Source organism: Lontra canadensis, unplaced genomic scaffold (assembly GCF_010015895.1).
Source record: "Lontra canadensis isolate GAN:19392208 unplaced genomic scaffold, GSC_riverotter_1.0 scaffold68, whole genome shotgun sequence".
Taxonomy (NCBI): Eukaryota; Metazoa; Chordata; class Mammalia; order Carnivora; family Mustelidae; genus Lontra; species Lontra canadensis.
Window position 1 is genome coordinate 1 of NW_022631062.1, and position 17,008 is coordinate 17,008.

Consider the following 17,008-nt stretch of genomic DNA (forward strand, 5'->3'; position numbering starts at 1 on the left):
CACTTTTTTACACACAACTTTCCCTCTTCCTGCTGTTGGTATTTGTGTAAGTCACCTTAAATCGAGTTGTGTCATCTTAGTATAGAGGCTGCCTTTCTGGAAATAAAACCTGGTGGGCAGAGCTTCAAGCTCAGGACTTCGGGTTACTTCTAGGACATTCCCAACAATGGAGGGCAGTAGGCAAGCCTTTCTATAGCAGCCAGCACGCTATGAAAAGAGTACCACAGCATGACTGCCCCCCGTCAGACTGTCTGGTCAACCCGAGGTCTCTTGCCACAGGGGTGCTCTGTTTCTAGAGATAATTATAATCATGAAGAGATAGGACTATACCTTCTGTTTCTAACTTTTTTTTTCCTCTCTTGTTTGTTTTTAATCCTCATTATATTGTAGAATGAATAGGAACCGGATCAACAATGCCTTCTTTTTGAATGACCAGACCCTGGAATTTTTAAAAATTCCTTCCACTCTTGCACCACCCACTGACCCATCCATGCCCATCTGGATCATTATATTCAGTGTGATATTTTGCATCGTCATAGTGGCAGTCATGCTGTTGATTTTATCAGGAATCCGGCAACGTAGAAGGTAAGATACTTAAACAGAGTGACTTAGGGAGGATTTTCCTATTTCCTTATGACTTGGAAAAATGAGGAGGGGAATTTCTCCAAGCTGAAAATAATGCCTTAAATCTGAAACTTTGAAAATATTGGTGATTATGAAAATATCACTTAGGCTCTTGTGTTTAGAGACTTTCTAGAGCCCAGTGTCCCTTACTATGACTCCTTCCAATACTGTCTTTTTCTTTCTTCTACACTGTATGAATATTTCATATCAAGAATTGATTTTAGTATCTGTATTATGCTTTTGTAAGTTGGATATACAAACCTAAGTAGACTTTTTGGGTGGGCAGAGTTAATCTTTCACAGTCCTCTACAGGCAGATGCCAGCAGTTCCACGGTTCTTTCCATGCCTCCCCAGCTTGGCTTGCCTTTTCTTGGCCCAGTGCCTATAGCCCCCATCTTGTCCCGGATACTCTGTGCTTCTCTGCTTCCCTCCTTTCAACAGTTGCTTGTCCCTCTAGTGCCTGTAGAACTACGTTCCTCGAGGTGAACTTCGAATCAACACCTTGCATCAGAATCACCTGAACGCTTGTTTAAAATGAAGGTTTGCCTTACTGCAAACCTTCTAAATTATAATCTGCAAAGGGGATGCATTCTAATGAATATCCGGGTTATTCTAATTCACTTAGTTTGAGAGCTTCCAGTTTGGAGATACGCTGCTTCCGGAGTTCCTTTACCTGGATTCCGGGGCACCTACAAACTTTGCTGTCTAAATTATTGCCATTACTTCAAGGGAGAATTTCAGACCACTGGGAAAGTTACGAAGGTAGGAGAACAGGAGGAGAGGAGGAGAGGATTTCTCAGCATGATGAAAGGAGAAAATTTTGTTTACAAGTACCTCTGATCCAGAGGGGAAGTGGAGAGGGTCCTTACTCTTCATTAGACAGTTTGATTTTTCTAAAACCTTCTCATCTGATTCCAAGGAAGAAGAATTTTGGTAAGTGGGAATCACAGGGACATGCATTGGCTTTCAAAAGGGTCGATGCCCACACAGACATGGGGGTTGAGTTTGGCCAAGTGTGGGTTCAACTAAATGTTTCTCTGGAGGTTTACTACTTTCCCTATGCCTCACCCTAGTTACTAGCAGAAGGGAATCATTTCAGATGTTGGCCTTTGTAACTTTTTTCCACAAATGATGAGTGAAATGCTCTGGAATAAATGAGATTTATGTCTAGTCCCCATCTTAAAACTCAGAGATTAAAATCAAGTTGTACTTGCTTGATTTTCTTCATCTTGGCATGGCATACACAATGCTGAGAGCCGTGGTACAAGTTGTCAGTTTGTTTTCAGTCTTTTTTTTTTTTAATATTAAGAAAGATTCCCTTGTAATATTTGACTACTTGTGTTTAATATGTTTAAGTTCCATATAATCCTATAATATAATATAATCCTATATATATATAATATATATAATATATATAATATATAATATAATACTATAATACTATAATCTTATAATACTATATTATAATATAATCCTATAATTCTAGGATTTCTAACGATCGTAACCTCTGTATATTCATTTCATCTCCTTGGTTCCCTGTTTTCTCACTAGCACAGTATACTCTAGGAGTTAGAAGGACGGACAATAAGACATACTGCTTAGATCCAAACTATTTATATCCTAGATTCTGCTGTTGTATGTAATCCATTAACTCTGCATATCAGGAGGCACAGGCAATGAGTCAGGGAACCCAAGCGCAGGAGAGTATGGTTTGCGGTGCTAGCATTGGGTTGGTTAAATTTTTCTTTGTTGCTTGTGCAGAGATGACTTTGCTGGAGTGACAGCGAGGTATACCAGAAATAATGAACTTGGTGGGATAAAAAGAGTTAATGCAGTGGTGTGCTTAGAGTGGTGCCTGGCCCACGGTGAGCGCTCAGTAAGTGTTAGCTGTTACTGTTATTTTATTATCCTGCCATTTGCTGGCCTTCCAGCTCGTGCTATCTCTTTCCTGCTGAGCAGGTCCTGCGGTAATATAATAATTGGGTGTGTAGCATCATAATCTGTTGCCTGGGAGAAGTGAGGCTGTTGTCACAACCTTGCCTTCGCAAATTCATTTTGTGTTCAGACTAGGAAAACAGATAGACACATCTCTTGCAGAAATCTGGAGAGCATCACTAATTGGCAAATAGAGTCAGGACAGTTATGACAACCTTCTGAAGATAAATTGATTTGTGGTGTTGTAAGTTAGATACGATCTGTGGTGGGTTTCTCATGGGCAAAGTACTGCTTGGAAGGTGTGGAGAGGGTGCGGTCCGGAGTGGGGAGAGCCCTGGTGATGGTGATGAAAGCCCTTTCTAATCCTGGAAAAGGCAGAAGTTGGCCCCAGTGCTTTTAGTCCTAAGGAAACAAAGATTTGTTCAACAGTCCAATCCATACATTAGATACTAATGAACATAGTTTGCATGATAGAAAATCTTACATTTAGAAGGCCAGGAGAGGGTTGTCTCAGTTAACCGTTTTGCTTCCGTGGAGAAGAATGCCACTGTCATCAACGACATATGCATATTTAAACCGACTGCTCAGGACATTTCTCAAGGAAACCTTTAACAATTCTTTTACCTTTGTCAGTAGCAGCACTACATTGATTACTCATAGCTGATCACTGTGAAGTGTGCAGTCATTGGAAGCCAAACTGGGTGAACTCAAACACCACCTATGCCCTTTAGCCAGATGACCTTGGTCGAGTCATCCAATTTCTGTGGGACTATTTCTCCATCTGTAGTAAGAAGATACTATCTCATAGGGCTTCCGTGAGGGTTGGTTGAGATAAATGTGTATGAAGTACCTAGAATATAGCATGCACTAAATAAACAGTATTATTATCCAAGATCAGCTTAAACCATTTCTGTGACTAAGGGATACTGAAAAAAGGATCTCATTTTCATCCAGAAATTGCCAGGATGCTATAAAAAGTTTTCCAGTTCAGTGGCTCATTGTTTGGGATTTTATTAGTTAACAAATCCCTATTTTATTTTATTTTGTTTAAAGGTTTTATTTATTTATTTGACAGAGGGAGAGAGAGATCACAAGCAGGCAGAGAGGCGGGTAGGGGGGTGGGGGGGTGGGCGGGAAGCAGGCTTCCTGCTGAGCAGAGATCCCGATGTGGGGCTCAATCCCAGCACGCTGAGATCATGACCTGAGCCGAAGGCAGAGAGGCTCTAACCCACTGAGCCACCCAGGCATCCCACAAATCCCTATTTTAAAAAGCAAGTGATCTCATTAGGGTTGCCGTTTACTACAATAGTGGTGAACTGGTTAACCAGCTGTCTAAAAAATAGCCCAGTTTGGGAGCTCTAGTATTTATCAGGGATGATACATACTCAGATAATGTGGATGGTCCCTGCCTACAAGGAGATTATAGTCTTTGCACTTGGTAACAATGCCAGATTAAGTACTCAGGACATAACCCTAGCTAATGCTCCCAGTAGAGCAGAGTCGTTCGTAGATTGACTTGGTTTATATCTAGTTATATTTCTATTCCCATAAGGGCAGTAGTAAACAGAAGTGCATTTAGATTTCTAAAAATACTGCTTTTCACACAAGGGGATGGGGCTCAGCCAACATTTTCAATATACTGAAATTTCACATTCTTAAAAAGTTTTAAGTCAGTAGTCTTAAAAATAGATGTATGAGTAAAGTCAGAAATGTTAGAGCTAATAATTGTTTTTCTTTGCTGTTCTTTTTTTTTTTTTAAAGATTTTATTTATTAGAGAGAGAGATCACAAGCAGGCAGAGAGGCAAGCAGAGAGAGAGAGAGAGAGGAGGAAGCAGGCTCCCTGCCTAGCAGAGAGCCCCGTGCAGGACTCGATCCCAGGACCCTGAGTTCATGACCTGAGCTGAAGGCAGAGGCTTAACCCACTGAGCCACCCAGGCAGCCTTCCTCTGCTGTTCTTAAATGTACATACTCAGTAGGAATCAAATGTGTGTTTTGAGTGAAGCCTGGGGAGATTAAGTAGAGTTCTAGGTCCACTGGTTTCACCAGTCTTGTTCCTTTCTCAAAGATAAGCTGCTTTACATAGTTGAGTCTTAGCTCTTTCATTTGAAAAACAGAGATAATAAGGGGCACGTGGGCGGCTCAGTTGGTTAAGCGCCTGCCTTCGGCTCAGGTCATGATCTCAGGGTCTCTGGATCAAGCCTCACGTCGGGCTCTCTGCTCATCGGGGAGTCGGCTTCTCCTTCTCACTCTCCCTCTGTGCTCTCTCTCTCAAATAAATAAATAATGTCTTAAAAAACAGGGATAATAACATCTTTATAATACTGCAATAGGAATTAAATGAGGTGATGTACACAAAGCACTTAGTCTGGTTTCTGTCATGATATAGATACTAATTATTATTATCACTACCACATGGCAGACATGAAGCAACCTGCCCATGGTCACATGGTCAGAAGGTTTGTAGTAACCGTCTTTAAAACCAGGTAGTCTGGGGGCGCCTGGGTGGCTCAGTGGGTTAAAGCCTCTGCCTTCAGCTCAGGTCATGATCCCAGGATCCTGGGATTGAGCCCCGCATCGGGCTTTCTGCTCAGCGGGGGACTGCTTCCCCCCTCTCTCTGCCTGCCTCTCTGCCTACTTGTGGTCTCCGTCAAACAAATAAAATCTTTAAAAAATAAAATAAAATAAAACCAGGTAGTGTGGATCCCAAAGCCCATCAGTCTGACTGGACTGTGGTGCCCACTGAAATCATTCCGGTAACATTGATGTTTTCCCCGGGAATCATCCATACTGATTATGAGGATGGTTCTAATTCCCCAATAATTAATTCTGTTCTATTTCAAAATCATATTTGTCTATCCTTTGTTGTTTTTCTGGCTATTCTTGGGCCTTAGCTCTTTAGTCCTATCTTGTTTGAAGGGAGACAGAAATATTCTTTGTGCTTTCAGCCACCACTACTTTATTTTTTTTTGAAGATTTGATTTATTTATTTATTTATTTATTTATTTATTTATTTATTGGAGAGAGAGATTGAGGGAGAACAAGCAGGGGGAGCAACAGAGAGGGAGAAGCAGGCTCCCTGAAGGGAGCCCAATACGGGGCTCGATCCCAGGATCCCCGGGATCACGGCCTGAGCCGAAGCCAGATGCCTAACGACTGAGCCACCCAGGCGTCCCACCACTATTTTATCATGAGCAAACCCTAACCCTAACCCTGCTCCTCGACACCCCTTAGCTCCAAAGGTCACCCAGCATTTTTTTTTTTGTCCCTTCATTTGCCCCTCTTCTCTCTAGATTTATGAGAAGTATCTACCCTCAAGGTTTTTAAGAACTAGTTTCAGGCATTTTACTTTTTCAAGACAATCTTCTTCCTGAACCGCCATACACTGCAAGAACAGTGGAAGTCAGCACTCAATTTTATTTTTCAGGAAAAGGAATTCATGTTTTTAGCAGAACATCAAATCAGAATGATCCAGAAACACAGTTAAGTTTTATTATTGTTAATAAGAGCAATGCAGAGGCAGTGAACCCGTTTATTACCGTATGTACTATGAAACGTGACAAAGCCCTGCGTTACTGTTAGATAACCGGCGAGCTGCTTATCGTGTCCAGCCAGCACGGTCCTGACACTGCAGTTTGTGAAGCCGGGCAAGGCCAAGACTCTGAACGACTGGATCCAAGGTCACAGAAGCACAATGTGTACTGCATTCGCCACCAGCACAGCTCCATTAGATACATTTCCACAGCCGTTTTGCCCAGAATCTTTTTGGTTGAGAAATCCTTCTTCTCAAGAAGATGAACTTGTCCTTGTCTGTTTACATCGTTCTTTTTAGTTCTTCCCCATTCCTTTGTGAGGCCTAATGGATTAGTACTCCTTTATGGCTGGGAGTGGAAGGCGAGATTCCTTGTGGTGATCTGCAAGTGTCCAGCTCCCTGTGATTTTTCATCTAACTCGATAAAAGCACTTTCTTAACTGACGGAACTGACAAATAGACCCTGGCCATGTCTATTTCGAAGACTCCCATTGCATTGCCACCTCCTTTAGAATGCTCCATCCGCTAAGATTTTTGTGATGTGAATTTCATACTTACATACACAAATTTTAGAGTAAGAGTTGACGGTTTAAAATCTGTTTATTGTTATGGAGAATTCTTATTCCCTCCAAGCCCAGTGAGGAGTGAGTGTGGGAGAAATTGAACGAACTAGACATTTTTAAAAAAAATATTTTTCTTTATTTTTACTTATTTGACAGACAGAGATCACAAGTAGGCAGACAGGCAGGTAGAGAGAGGGGAGGGGGAGAAGCAGGCTCCCTGCTGAGCAGAGAGCCTCATGCGGGGCTCGATCCCAGGACCCTGGGATCATGACCTGAGCCGAAGGCAGAGGCTTCAACCCACTGAGCCACCCAGGCGCCCCGAACTAGACATTTTTTGATGATAATTTATAAATACGCATTTGTTACTGGGGCTTCATCCCTTCTGAATCATCACTTCTTTTTATAATCCATAAAACATGGGAGGGAGGATGAGTGAAATTTGGAGTTTTCCCCCATTGTTAAGTCCTTTCTCTTCACTTTAGGACAAGGACTGTGTCTGTTTGAACACAGAGTAGTCACTCAAAACATAGTTATTCAATGAGTGTTGGGTACTGTGAATGGAAGTGGTATGATTGATGGTTATAGAATGTCAGTTGAATGCCCTGTTCCCAAATCACCTCTTATTCAGTGGTTGAGTATCATTGATGAGCCTCATTAGAATCAATTATTATTATAGTGGTGATTTTCTATTTCTGTTACTTTGTCTATAATAGCTGTCATTCCTGTGTAAATAAGAGGTCTTTCTTTCCTCTCCTTTCCTCCCACCGGATTCTTTAAAGCACATTAAAATGGACTCTCATGCAGGACTAATAGGAAACTCTACCTCAGTCATCTCTGGGGCATCTTTACCACCTCTTTTTTTTTTTTTCAAAGATTTTATTTATTTATTTGACAGAGATCACAAGTAGATGGAGAGGCAGGCTGAGAGAGAGAGAGAGGGAAGCAGGCTCCCTGCCAAGCAGAGAGCCTGATGCGGGGCTCGATCCCAGGACCCTGAGATCATGACCTGAGCTGAAGGCAGCGGCTTAACCCACTGAGCCACCCAGGAGCCCCTCTTTACCACCTCTTCACTCACCAGAGACTCACCAAGGTTCTAAGGGACTTCCATAGTAGTGGGAGTCCATCCTGGTCACCACAGCAGTGCCCGCCATTCCAGCGGTGGGATCCATTCAGGTCTGCCTCTCCGAAGTCTCCACAGGTTCCTGGGACAAAAGAATCTCTAGCAAGTCTGGGAGCCTTATGCCCAAAATCATGCCTCCATGATGCCACAACCTTAATCTCTTATTAAGCATAATTGACTCAGTGACTTGGTCTTTCACAAAAGACAGAAGGACCCTTTGAATTCAAAGCTGCAGCGTTTCACACTCCTTTTATTAAGGGTGGGGATAGCAGAGTCTACAAAGAATCTGAGAATGAGGAAGTCAAAGATTTATACTGTCATATAGAGGGTTTTTGTTTTTGTTTTTCATCTTTTTTTAATGACCTGCAGTTTTAGCTATGAGGTGTAATGTAATTAGTAAAATGTGTTCTGAGTTCCAAAAACCCAACTTACAAATGAAGACAACTATTTTGTAGTAGGTAGAGCCAAGCTGATACCTACAGCTTATAATGCTTGCTTCTTTTCTACAAAGGAATGTGAGTTTGCTTCCTGATACCTCATTTCAATTTGATTTTCACTCAACATTTGCAGACTATTTGTCAAATTGTGTGAGAGAAATTTCATGCTTTTTAAAAATTCAATTTTAGTTAAGTTGTTCTCCTAGAGCTAAATACTTTGACTTGCCACTTTGCCATATGTTTTCTTCACTTTCCTTCATGCAGTATGTGTAAGTGAATGTGTATGTGTGTATGTGTGTGTATACAAATACTTCATTCATATACATGTATATATTCACTCATATACATATTCATATATATTTATTTTAGTATTCCAAATAAAACCACTTGTTCGGATCAATATGTACATGTATCATCCATGCAGACTTCTTATCTTACAGCAGCTTTTCACCCATTAGGTCTTTATCATCTTTGCAATTTATTTGGAAAATATGGAATCTCATCAATTATTTCATCATTCTAAGTTTCCTCTTCCCTCTCTTGCTCTCCATGTTTGTGCAGAAGACCAGGCTTTCTGCTTCTAGACCCCAATCATTCTTTTTATGTGCATTTAGGAAGAGCAAAGGACCATCTGAAGTGGATGACACTGAAGACAAGTGTGAAAACATGGTCACAATTGAGAATGGCATCCCCTGCGATCCTTTGGACACAAAGGGAGGGCACATTAACGATGCCTTCATGACAGAGGATGAGCGGCTCACCCCTCTCTGAAGGGCTCCTGTTTTGCTTCCCCAGGAAACTCAACACTTGTTTCTGTGCCACTGCTGAGCATTATAAATTATCAAGGACAGATCATCTATTTCACCATTCTTCTTTCCTAAGAAATTCTGCATGTGCATGAAAGTAAAAGGCCGTCATTTATACCCATGAAGACCACTGGAATCCTAAGCTGTTGACTACTCAAAATATTCTAAAATATTTCTCTGACAACACAATGTATAAGTATAGTCACGTGGTACCTTATTGGTTTAAAGGTGCATTAGTGTTGAACATTTCTGGAAATAAGGTCAGGCCACTACATATATATACAGATGTATATATATATGTGTGTGTGTGTGTGTGTGTGTGTGTGTGTGTATATATATATTCCCCCCCCACACACAATTTGAAGACCTATGGAGAGAGATTTTTCCAGTGGAGAATATCCATAATATGGTGTAAAAATCTTTGAAGATGGATCCTTTTTGAATATTGTTTATATCACTCTGTATATGACTAAGCAAGAATAAAATATGATTGGGATATGAATGATGACAATGGGAGTGACCATATCCAAGGTAGAATTTCAACCTATGACCATACCAATACTTACTTATTCTCTATCATTCTCTAATAAGTCAGCCCTGTTGGTTGACTATTTCTGCAATTTGTAAAACTACAACCTCTGTGAATTTAATAAAGCGCTAATCATCTCTTTTTAATTATGTGACTGATTGTGGTCTGAGATTTATTTTCATACTGTGGAAATTAGGAAGCCTAATTTTTATTAGTTTTGTGTCATCTGTTCTGCAACCCTAGAATTGAATTATTTTTGTTGTGTGTATCCTTGCTTGAAGACATCTTGTAGTTCGTAGACTTCATTTTATTTCCAGATAGGCCATGGCTATTCTAATCTGTAATAATAAATTATACATTTATGAATAAAAAGAAACTTTGCTGCTCAGTCTCCTACTGCTTTCACCCATAGTTGATGTTACAGCAACAGTTACTAACTCCCTTTCCTGCCCCAGTGTTGCTCCCCAGACACAGACCCCAAGATAGGTAGTTGCAGGCAGAAGGTTCACTGGGGCGTGCTCTGAGGAGATACACTTGTAAGAAGTGAGGAAGGCGGGTGTGGCAAATAGATTCCAAGATGTCTGCCATCTCCCAGTGTTCACGCCTTTACGTAACAACCCCTCTCCGGGAGTGAGGATGGCACCTGGGACTTGCTTCTGCATGGAATACAGCAAAGATGAAGAGATGTTACTCCTGCAATTATGTTGTATTACGTCTGAGTCTGTTTGCCAGCAGACTTGTTCTAGAGACTCTGCTTGCTGGCTTGATTAAGTAAATGGCCATGTCGGAAAAGCCTACGTGGAAGAGACTGTGAGCAGCCTCTAGGAATTGTTGGTGGCCTCTCAGCACTGAAGACAGCCTCTAAACAACAGCCAGCCAGAAGTAGAGGTCCTCAGTCCTTCAACCACAGGGAAATGAACTCTGTCAACAACTAAAGTGAGCTCGGAAGTGGATTTTTCCCCAGACTGCCTCCAGATGAGAATACAGCCTGGTCAGTGCTTTGATTGCAGCCTGAGGAGAGGACCCAGTTGAGATGCACCCAGACTCCTGACCCATGGACACTGTGAGATGATAAATGTGTGTTTTTTAAGCCACTGAGTTTGCAGGAAGGTGTTATGCTGCTATAGGAAACTAATAGAGTAGGATTAGGTGGAGGGAGACGGGACCAGCAACATGATTACAACAGAGGCTTCAGCCAGTCCTTCAAGAAGCTTAGGAGCTGGGTTGTCCCAGACTGAGATAAGGTGGCTGAGCCTTTGTATCTCCACGTGAGCCAGTCAGGGTCAGGGGTGCTCTCTGGGGAGTGCCTGCTTTTGGCAAAGGTAGTTCCCCTGTCGCTGAGGGCAGCTCCCATCAAAGGAATCAGCTGTGAGCCTTCAAAAGCCCGTGTTTCCAGAAGCTGGGGATGGGTGCATGGAACTTGAAGAGGGGACCTGGCAGACCCCCAGAATATCCACCGTACCCTCTCCAGTCCATTGGCTGTAATGGAGCCTAAATAAATATCCAAAATATAAACTTGTTCCTGTTCCTAGCATAGATGCTTTTTTGTTTTTTTAAGAGTTTATTTATTTACTTATTTGAGAAAGAGCACAAGCAGGAGGGGTGGCAGGAAGAGGGAGAAGCAGCCTCCCCACAGAGCAGGGGGAGCCTGATGTGGAACTTGATCCCAGGACCCCGGGATCATGACCTGAGCTGAAGGCAGTCACTTAACCAAGTGAGCCACCCAGGCACCCATAACATAGATACTTTTATTTTTATTTTTTTTAAAGATTTTATTTATTTGACAGAGAAAAAGAGAGAGATCACAAGTAGGCAGAGAGGCAGGCAGAGAGAGAAGGGGAAGCAGGCTCTCTGCAGAGCAGAGAACCCAATGCGGGGCTCCATCCCAAGACCCTGAGATCATGACTTAAGCCGAAGGCAGAGGCTTAACCCACTGAGCCACCCAGGTCCCCACATAGGTGCTTTTATAAGAGTTTTTTTTTTTTTTTTTTTTTTTTTATTTTATTTTTTTTATTGACCAGGAACGCAAGTAGGGAAGGCGACAGGCAGGGAGAGAGAGAGGAGGAAGCAGGCTCACCGCTGAGCAGAGAGCCCGATGCGGGGCTCGATCCCAGGACTCCGGGATCACGACCCGAGCCGAAGGCAGAGGCTTAACCAACTGAGCCACCCAGGCACCCCCCCACATAGGTGCTTTTAAATGGTGGTTTATTATCTTTAGGATAAAGCCAGACTTTTTTAAACATAGGCAGGACCTGCTGTAGTTTGACCTCCACCTTTCTCTCACGTGCAGGCCATTGAACAAGCTGTCCTCTCTACGCTATTCTCTGTCTCAGCCACTTTTTCAGCTTGTCCTTAGCTTTTCTCTCACTTACACATCTTGCCCCTCCTGGAGGTCTTTGCTGGACCTCCCAGCTATGTGTTCTTAGACTGCCCAGATAATTATACTCATCTTGCTGTGCCAGAGTTATGTTATATTTAAATGTGTTTTTATGGAGGAAAGAGACCATACAGGCAAGAGGATTCATAGTACACTGTCTTCCTGAACATTCTCATAACCTACTTCACTTCCCTCGACCTATAACAAGATAGAATTAGCCACTACTTTGTAACCTCACCATAGCTAGGTATCTTTTTAATGAAAATTATAATATTTTACTACATTTGTTTTTACATATCTGTATCTTCACACTAAATAGAATATTCTTGGAGGCAGTGTTCAAGTCACTAAGCATAGTACCTTGTCTTCTTCCTTCCTCTCTCCCTTCTTTCTGTCCTTTATTCTACAAGGGTGAGCAAAATCAAACACAATCCCTGCCCTCACAGAGCTGAAAGTCTACAGAGCTCAATAAATGTGTGCTGATAAATAAGTAAATGAGATGGTAGCTGTTGCAAGCTCATAGTCTTATCCTTTCTGAGAGCAAAGTCTGTCCCTCTCCCTGTACATGGAAGAGTTTGAAATTGTGGGTATGAGATTTTTGATTTGGACACCATTTTAACTTGGGAACCATGTGTTCTTTAATATTAGTAGGGCTTCCTCATTTTTAGGAGAGGAAGGAGATTTATTCTTTCTATTGACAATAGATGATTTGCTAAAGAACAATTTTCTAGCTTACGTTTTCTTGAGTTGTGTACTCCGGAATAGGGTAGCTTTGCATATAGAATCGGTGAGATATCATCAGAATTTAGTGTGTACTAGCAAGCATAATCCAAGACCCGCATTCTCAAGATGGTGGAAATTGTTCTTACTGGGGAGAAAAAAAGTTTAGGTGTCACAATGGCTTATACTCCTCCAAAGGACCACAATACATAAACAGATAAAAAGTGTATCTATGGTATCAACATTTTCTGGATGAGCTATTAGGAAAAGATGTCTAAAAAGTCCCAATAATGGGGAGAAAACAGGTGGAGAAACACTGATCCCAGATAGGCTTCTTATTTTGAAAACATGGGATGAACCAATTTGATCACTAGATCATTGTCTTCACTGTTTATCCTAATGCTGAGGGCACTGATTCCACTTGCAAAGGTCTACTCCAGTAGGTATCCTTATTGGGGAAGTTTTCTGTGCTAGCAGAAATGTGCTATAAACTTGACAGTCAATATAACAGCAAAGTGGGGTTTTATGCCTTCTACCTACTGCCTTTGACAAACACTCTGGGTAATTAGAGAGCAGTCAGTCATCAACCACACCTTTCATTTTTAATTTAATGATCCCATAATGTGTCACAAGGGAGCACATTGTGAGGTGATATGTACTGGAAATAAAATGGTGTAAAGTAAGTGGAAATATAGCTGTCATTCCACTCTCCAAGTCCTTAATAAAAACTGTGATGAAACTGGAAAAACAGAAATGTCTGAAAAACAAGTCACTTAAGAAAAAATTAGATGGGATGGTTATATCTGGATTTGTTTCATAGAAGAAATATAAATGTGTGTAACTTTCATGGGGTTTGTTTTTTGTTTTTTTGGTTTTTTTTTGGTGTAGTTTCACCTTCCATGTTTTCCACAAGGACTAACTACTACAAGCATCACTATATTATTTTTAAAAGATTGATTTATTTGGGAGAGAGAGAGAGACTATGAGTTGGGGGAGGAGCAGAGGGAGAGGGACAAACAGACTCCTCACTGAGCGTGGAGCCCGAGGCGGGGCTCGATCCCATGTCCCATGCTGAAACCAAGAGTCAGACACAACCGACTGATCTACTCAGGTGCCCCCAAACATCACTATATTAAAGAATGTGGGGGTGCCTGAGTGGCTCAGTCAGTTGAGTGGCCAACTCTTGGTTTCAGTTTGGGTCATGATCTCGGGGTCCTGGGATCAAGCTCCTTCTTATGCTCTGCTCAGCATGGAGTCTGCTTGGGGTCCTCTCTCTCCCTCTGCCCCACCCCAGCTCATGCTCTCTCTTTCTCTCAAATAAATATTTTTTTAAAAATGAATGCGGTGAGTTCCTGCATTTCAAAAGATCCATGATCAGATTCCAGATATGAACATCACCAAGTGAAATACACACATTTATCATTCCTGGATAAGGAACAGAGAATGGGAAAGAACACAGGTTAAGAACCAAAAAGAGTAAAAACTCCCTCAAGGGGGGCACCTGGGTGGCTCAGTGGGTTAAAGCCTCTGCCTTCGGCTTGGGTCATGATCTCAGAGTCCTGGGATCGAGCCCTGCATCGGGCTCTCTGCTCGGCAGGGAGCCTGCTTCCCCTCTCTGTCTCAGCCTGCCTCTCTGCCTACTTGTGATCTCTGTCTGTCAGATAAATAAATAAAATTTTTTAAAAATCCCTCAAGAGTCCAAATTCCCAGTCCTTTTTTCAAATTCATGGGACCCTGTAAGATAATATTTTATTTTCCACTTTACATCTTATTTTTCTTCATAAAAAATATTGCATGTCTAGTTAACTTGATTACATTAGCAAATGCAAGGAAGATTTTCCCCTTTCTTTCTTGCTATCTTTCCTTCGCTCCTTCCTTTCTGCCTCAAGAACTTACTGATGTCCACTTTATGTAAAATACCATGCTAGTTCAGGAAATGTAAACAAAAGAAGAATATTTTAGAAGGGACCCATTCATTATTTATTGCAAGATTAAGCCTATTACTAAGAATACCATTCTATTGGGGAACCTGGGTGGCTCAGTGGGTTAAAGCCTCTGCTTTCGGCTCAGGTCATGATCTCAGGATCTTGGGATCAAGCCCTGCATCGGGCTCTCTGCTCAGCAGGGAGCCTGCTTCCTCCTCTCTCTCTCTCTCTCTCTCTCTCTCTCTCTGCCTGCCTCTCTGCCTACTTGTGATCTCTGTCTGTCAAGTAAATAAAATCTTTAAAAAAAAGGAATACCATTCTATTTTAGGGAAGTTGGGATTGAATGAATGAATGAATGGTTTCTGGTTGTTATTTATTGATTTATTTTGCTCTTCATTTTTATAGCATTGTTTGAGAAATAATTTTATATCAGTTATTCATACAGAATAAGAACCAACGTAGCATAGCATTAGTCTCTTTTTTATTATAGCACAGTGGGGGCAATAGCAGGCTACGAATGGTTGGTGCCAGTGTACTGGGCAGTAGGGGAGAATTTTGTCAGTAACTAAATGAAAACTGTGTCCCTAGATACAATTTTTCCAGAGTTACTCTTTGATGTCACTTACATTTTTTTGAAAATTAGTGATTATATAATATGGGTGTGGGGTGTCGGATGAAGGGAAACATTTATTCAGACCCAGAGAGTGATCCTAGGTTTTGTTTTTTTTTCCCAAGTGTTGGATGTCTTTTGACCCAATCTGAAAGTAGGTTCCCAGAACAATAGGTCATAACAAAGACCATTGGAAAAGGTGGATCATGAGCTCCTGGGCATGGCATAGAACAAAGGGGAACACTAGCCACCATGGACAGGCAAGCTAGAAGTGCCACTGTCAGGTGTCTTGGTACAGTGAACAAGTGTCCCTTATATGCAAAATTTAGCAAAAGTTCAATTAAGACTAATTCTCCTTTTAAAAAAGATTTTATTTATTTATTTGACAGGGAGAGAGAGATCACAAGTAGGCAGAGAGGCAGGCAGAGAGAGGGGGGAGGCAGGCTCCCTGCTGAGCAGAGAGCCCGATGCAGGGCTCGATCCCAGGACCCTGAGACCATGACCTGAGCCAAAGGCAGAGGCTTAACCCACTGAGCCACCCAGGCACCCCTAAGACTAATGTCTTAACCATTCCCTGGATTCCCATTTGTCATCCTAAATCCTTAATTCATAGCCCATCATAATTAGTGAACAATGAATTATTGTGGCAACGATCGGTTTCTATGATAGTTGCATTTGAAAACTTATAAGGTTGAATCAGATAAAATTTTCTTCTATGCAATCATTTTTGATTTACAAAAATGGCAATTTCCTATGGCTCAAGCTATTAGTTTGCTAGCCAGTTCCTTGGACTTTAGGAAAGATGATCCCCATGTAAGTATGTGTCATATGTGGTAAGACAGCCTCAGGCCAGCTCATAGGAACATACTAACCCATAATATAGCTTAAGTAGTACACATTTATGATATAAAATATTAGAAGACAAACTTATAATGCCAGTAATTTAATGAAAACAGAAGATTTAATAAGAACTAGCTTTGACCATATTTTGTCAGTGCTTGAAGAAAAACAGGTTTTTTTGTTTTTTTTTTTTAAAGATTTTATTTATTTGACAGAGAGAGAGAGATCCCAAGTAGGCAGAGAGGCAGGCAGAGAGAGAGAGAGAGGCAGAAGCAGGCTCCCTGCCGAGCAGAGAGCCCAATGCGGGGCTCGATCCCAGGACCCTGAGATCATGACCTGGGCTGAAGGCAGAGACTTAACCCACTGAGCCACCCAGGTGCCCCAGAAAAACAGGTTTTAATGGAAGAATAAGAAAGCACATGGAACTAGTCTAGTACAAGGAATTCATAGATACTCGGGAGACCTTTAAAGGACACTGATCCTGGCTCAATAAAAATTAGGTCTATGGGGGCAGCTGGGTGGCTCAGTAGGTTAAGGTTTCTGCCCCACGTCGGGCTTTCTGCTCAGTGGGGAGCCTGCTTCCTCTTCTCTCTCTCTGTCTGTCTGTCTGCCTGCTCATGATCTCTGTCAAATAAATAAATAAATAAAATCTTTTTAAAACATTAGGTCTATATTCACCATCTTGGCATCACCACCAGCCACTTGCTTCCTAACTCTTTGCAGTCTGGCATCTGCAGTCTGGAGGAAACTGCTTCCTCAAAGTCACTAGTGAATTTCTAGTTGTTAAAGTCACAGCTTCTTTGTCCTCACCCTCCCGAATTTCTTGGAATCATTTTACAGTATAGGGCACCCTGCCCTCTTCTTTGACACACTCTTTGTTCTTGACTTTTTTGTGATATGGTCTTGTTGTTTTCCTCCTCCTCCTCTCTCTTTGACCATTCTAACTCCCAAATCCAAAACCGTCTGAGAACCATTTGGCAGCAACTCTGAGT

General features: G+C 41.8%; 2 protein-coding genes across 2 annotated transcripts in view; both read left to right on the forward strand.

Annotated features, from left to right (window-relative positions):
• Positions 1 to 390: 390 nt before the first annotated feature.
• Positions 391 to 9,226, forward strand: CLTRN (collectrin, amino acid transport regulator; the record flags this gene model as incomplete). The annotated part of the gene is made up of 2 exons (XM_032880266.1): positions 391 to 585; positions 8,824 to 9,226. Coding segments are annotated over 2 exons (352 nt in total), but the record flags the coding sequence as incomplete, so codon positions are not given.
• Positions 1,476 to 17,008, forward strand: part of ACE2 (angiotensin I converting enzyme 2) — a 71,100-nt gene continuing 55,567 nt past the window's right edge. The window contains exon 1 of the mRNA XM_032880137.1: positions 1,476 to 1,557. The gene's annotated coding sequence lies outside the window, so the exon portion shown is untranslated. The remainder of the gene's footprint in view (positions 1,558 to 17,008) is intronic.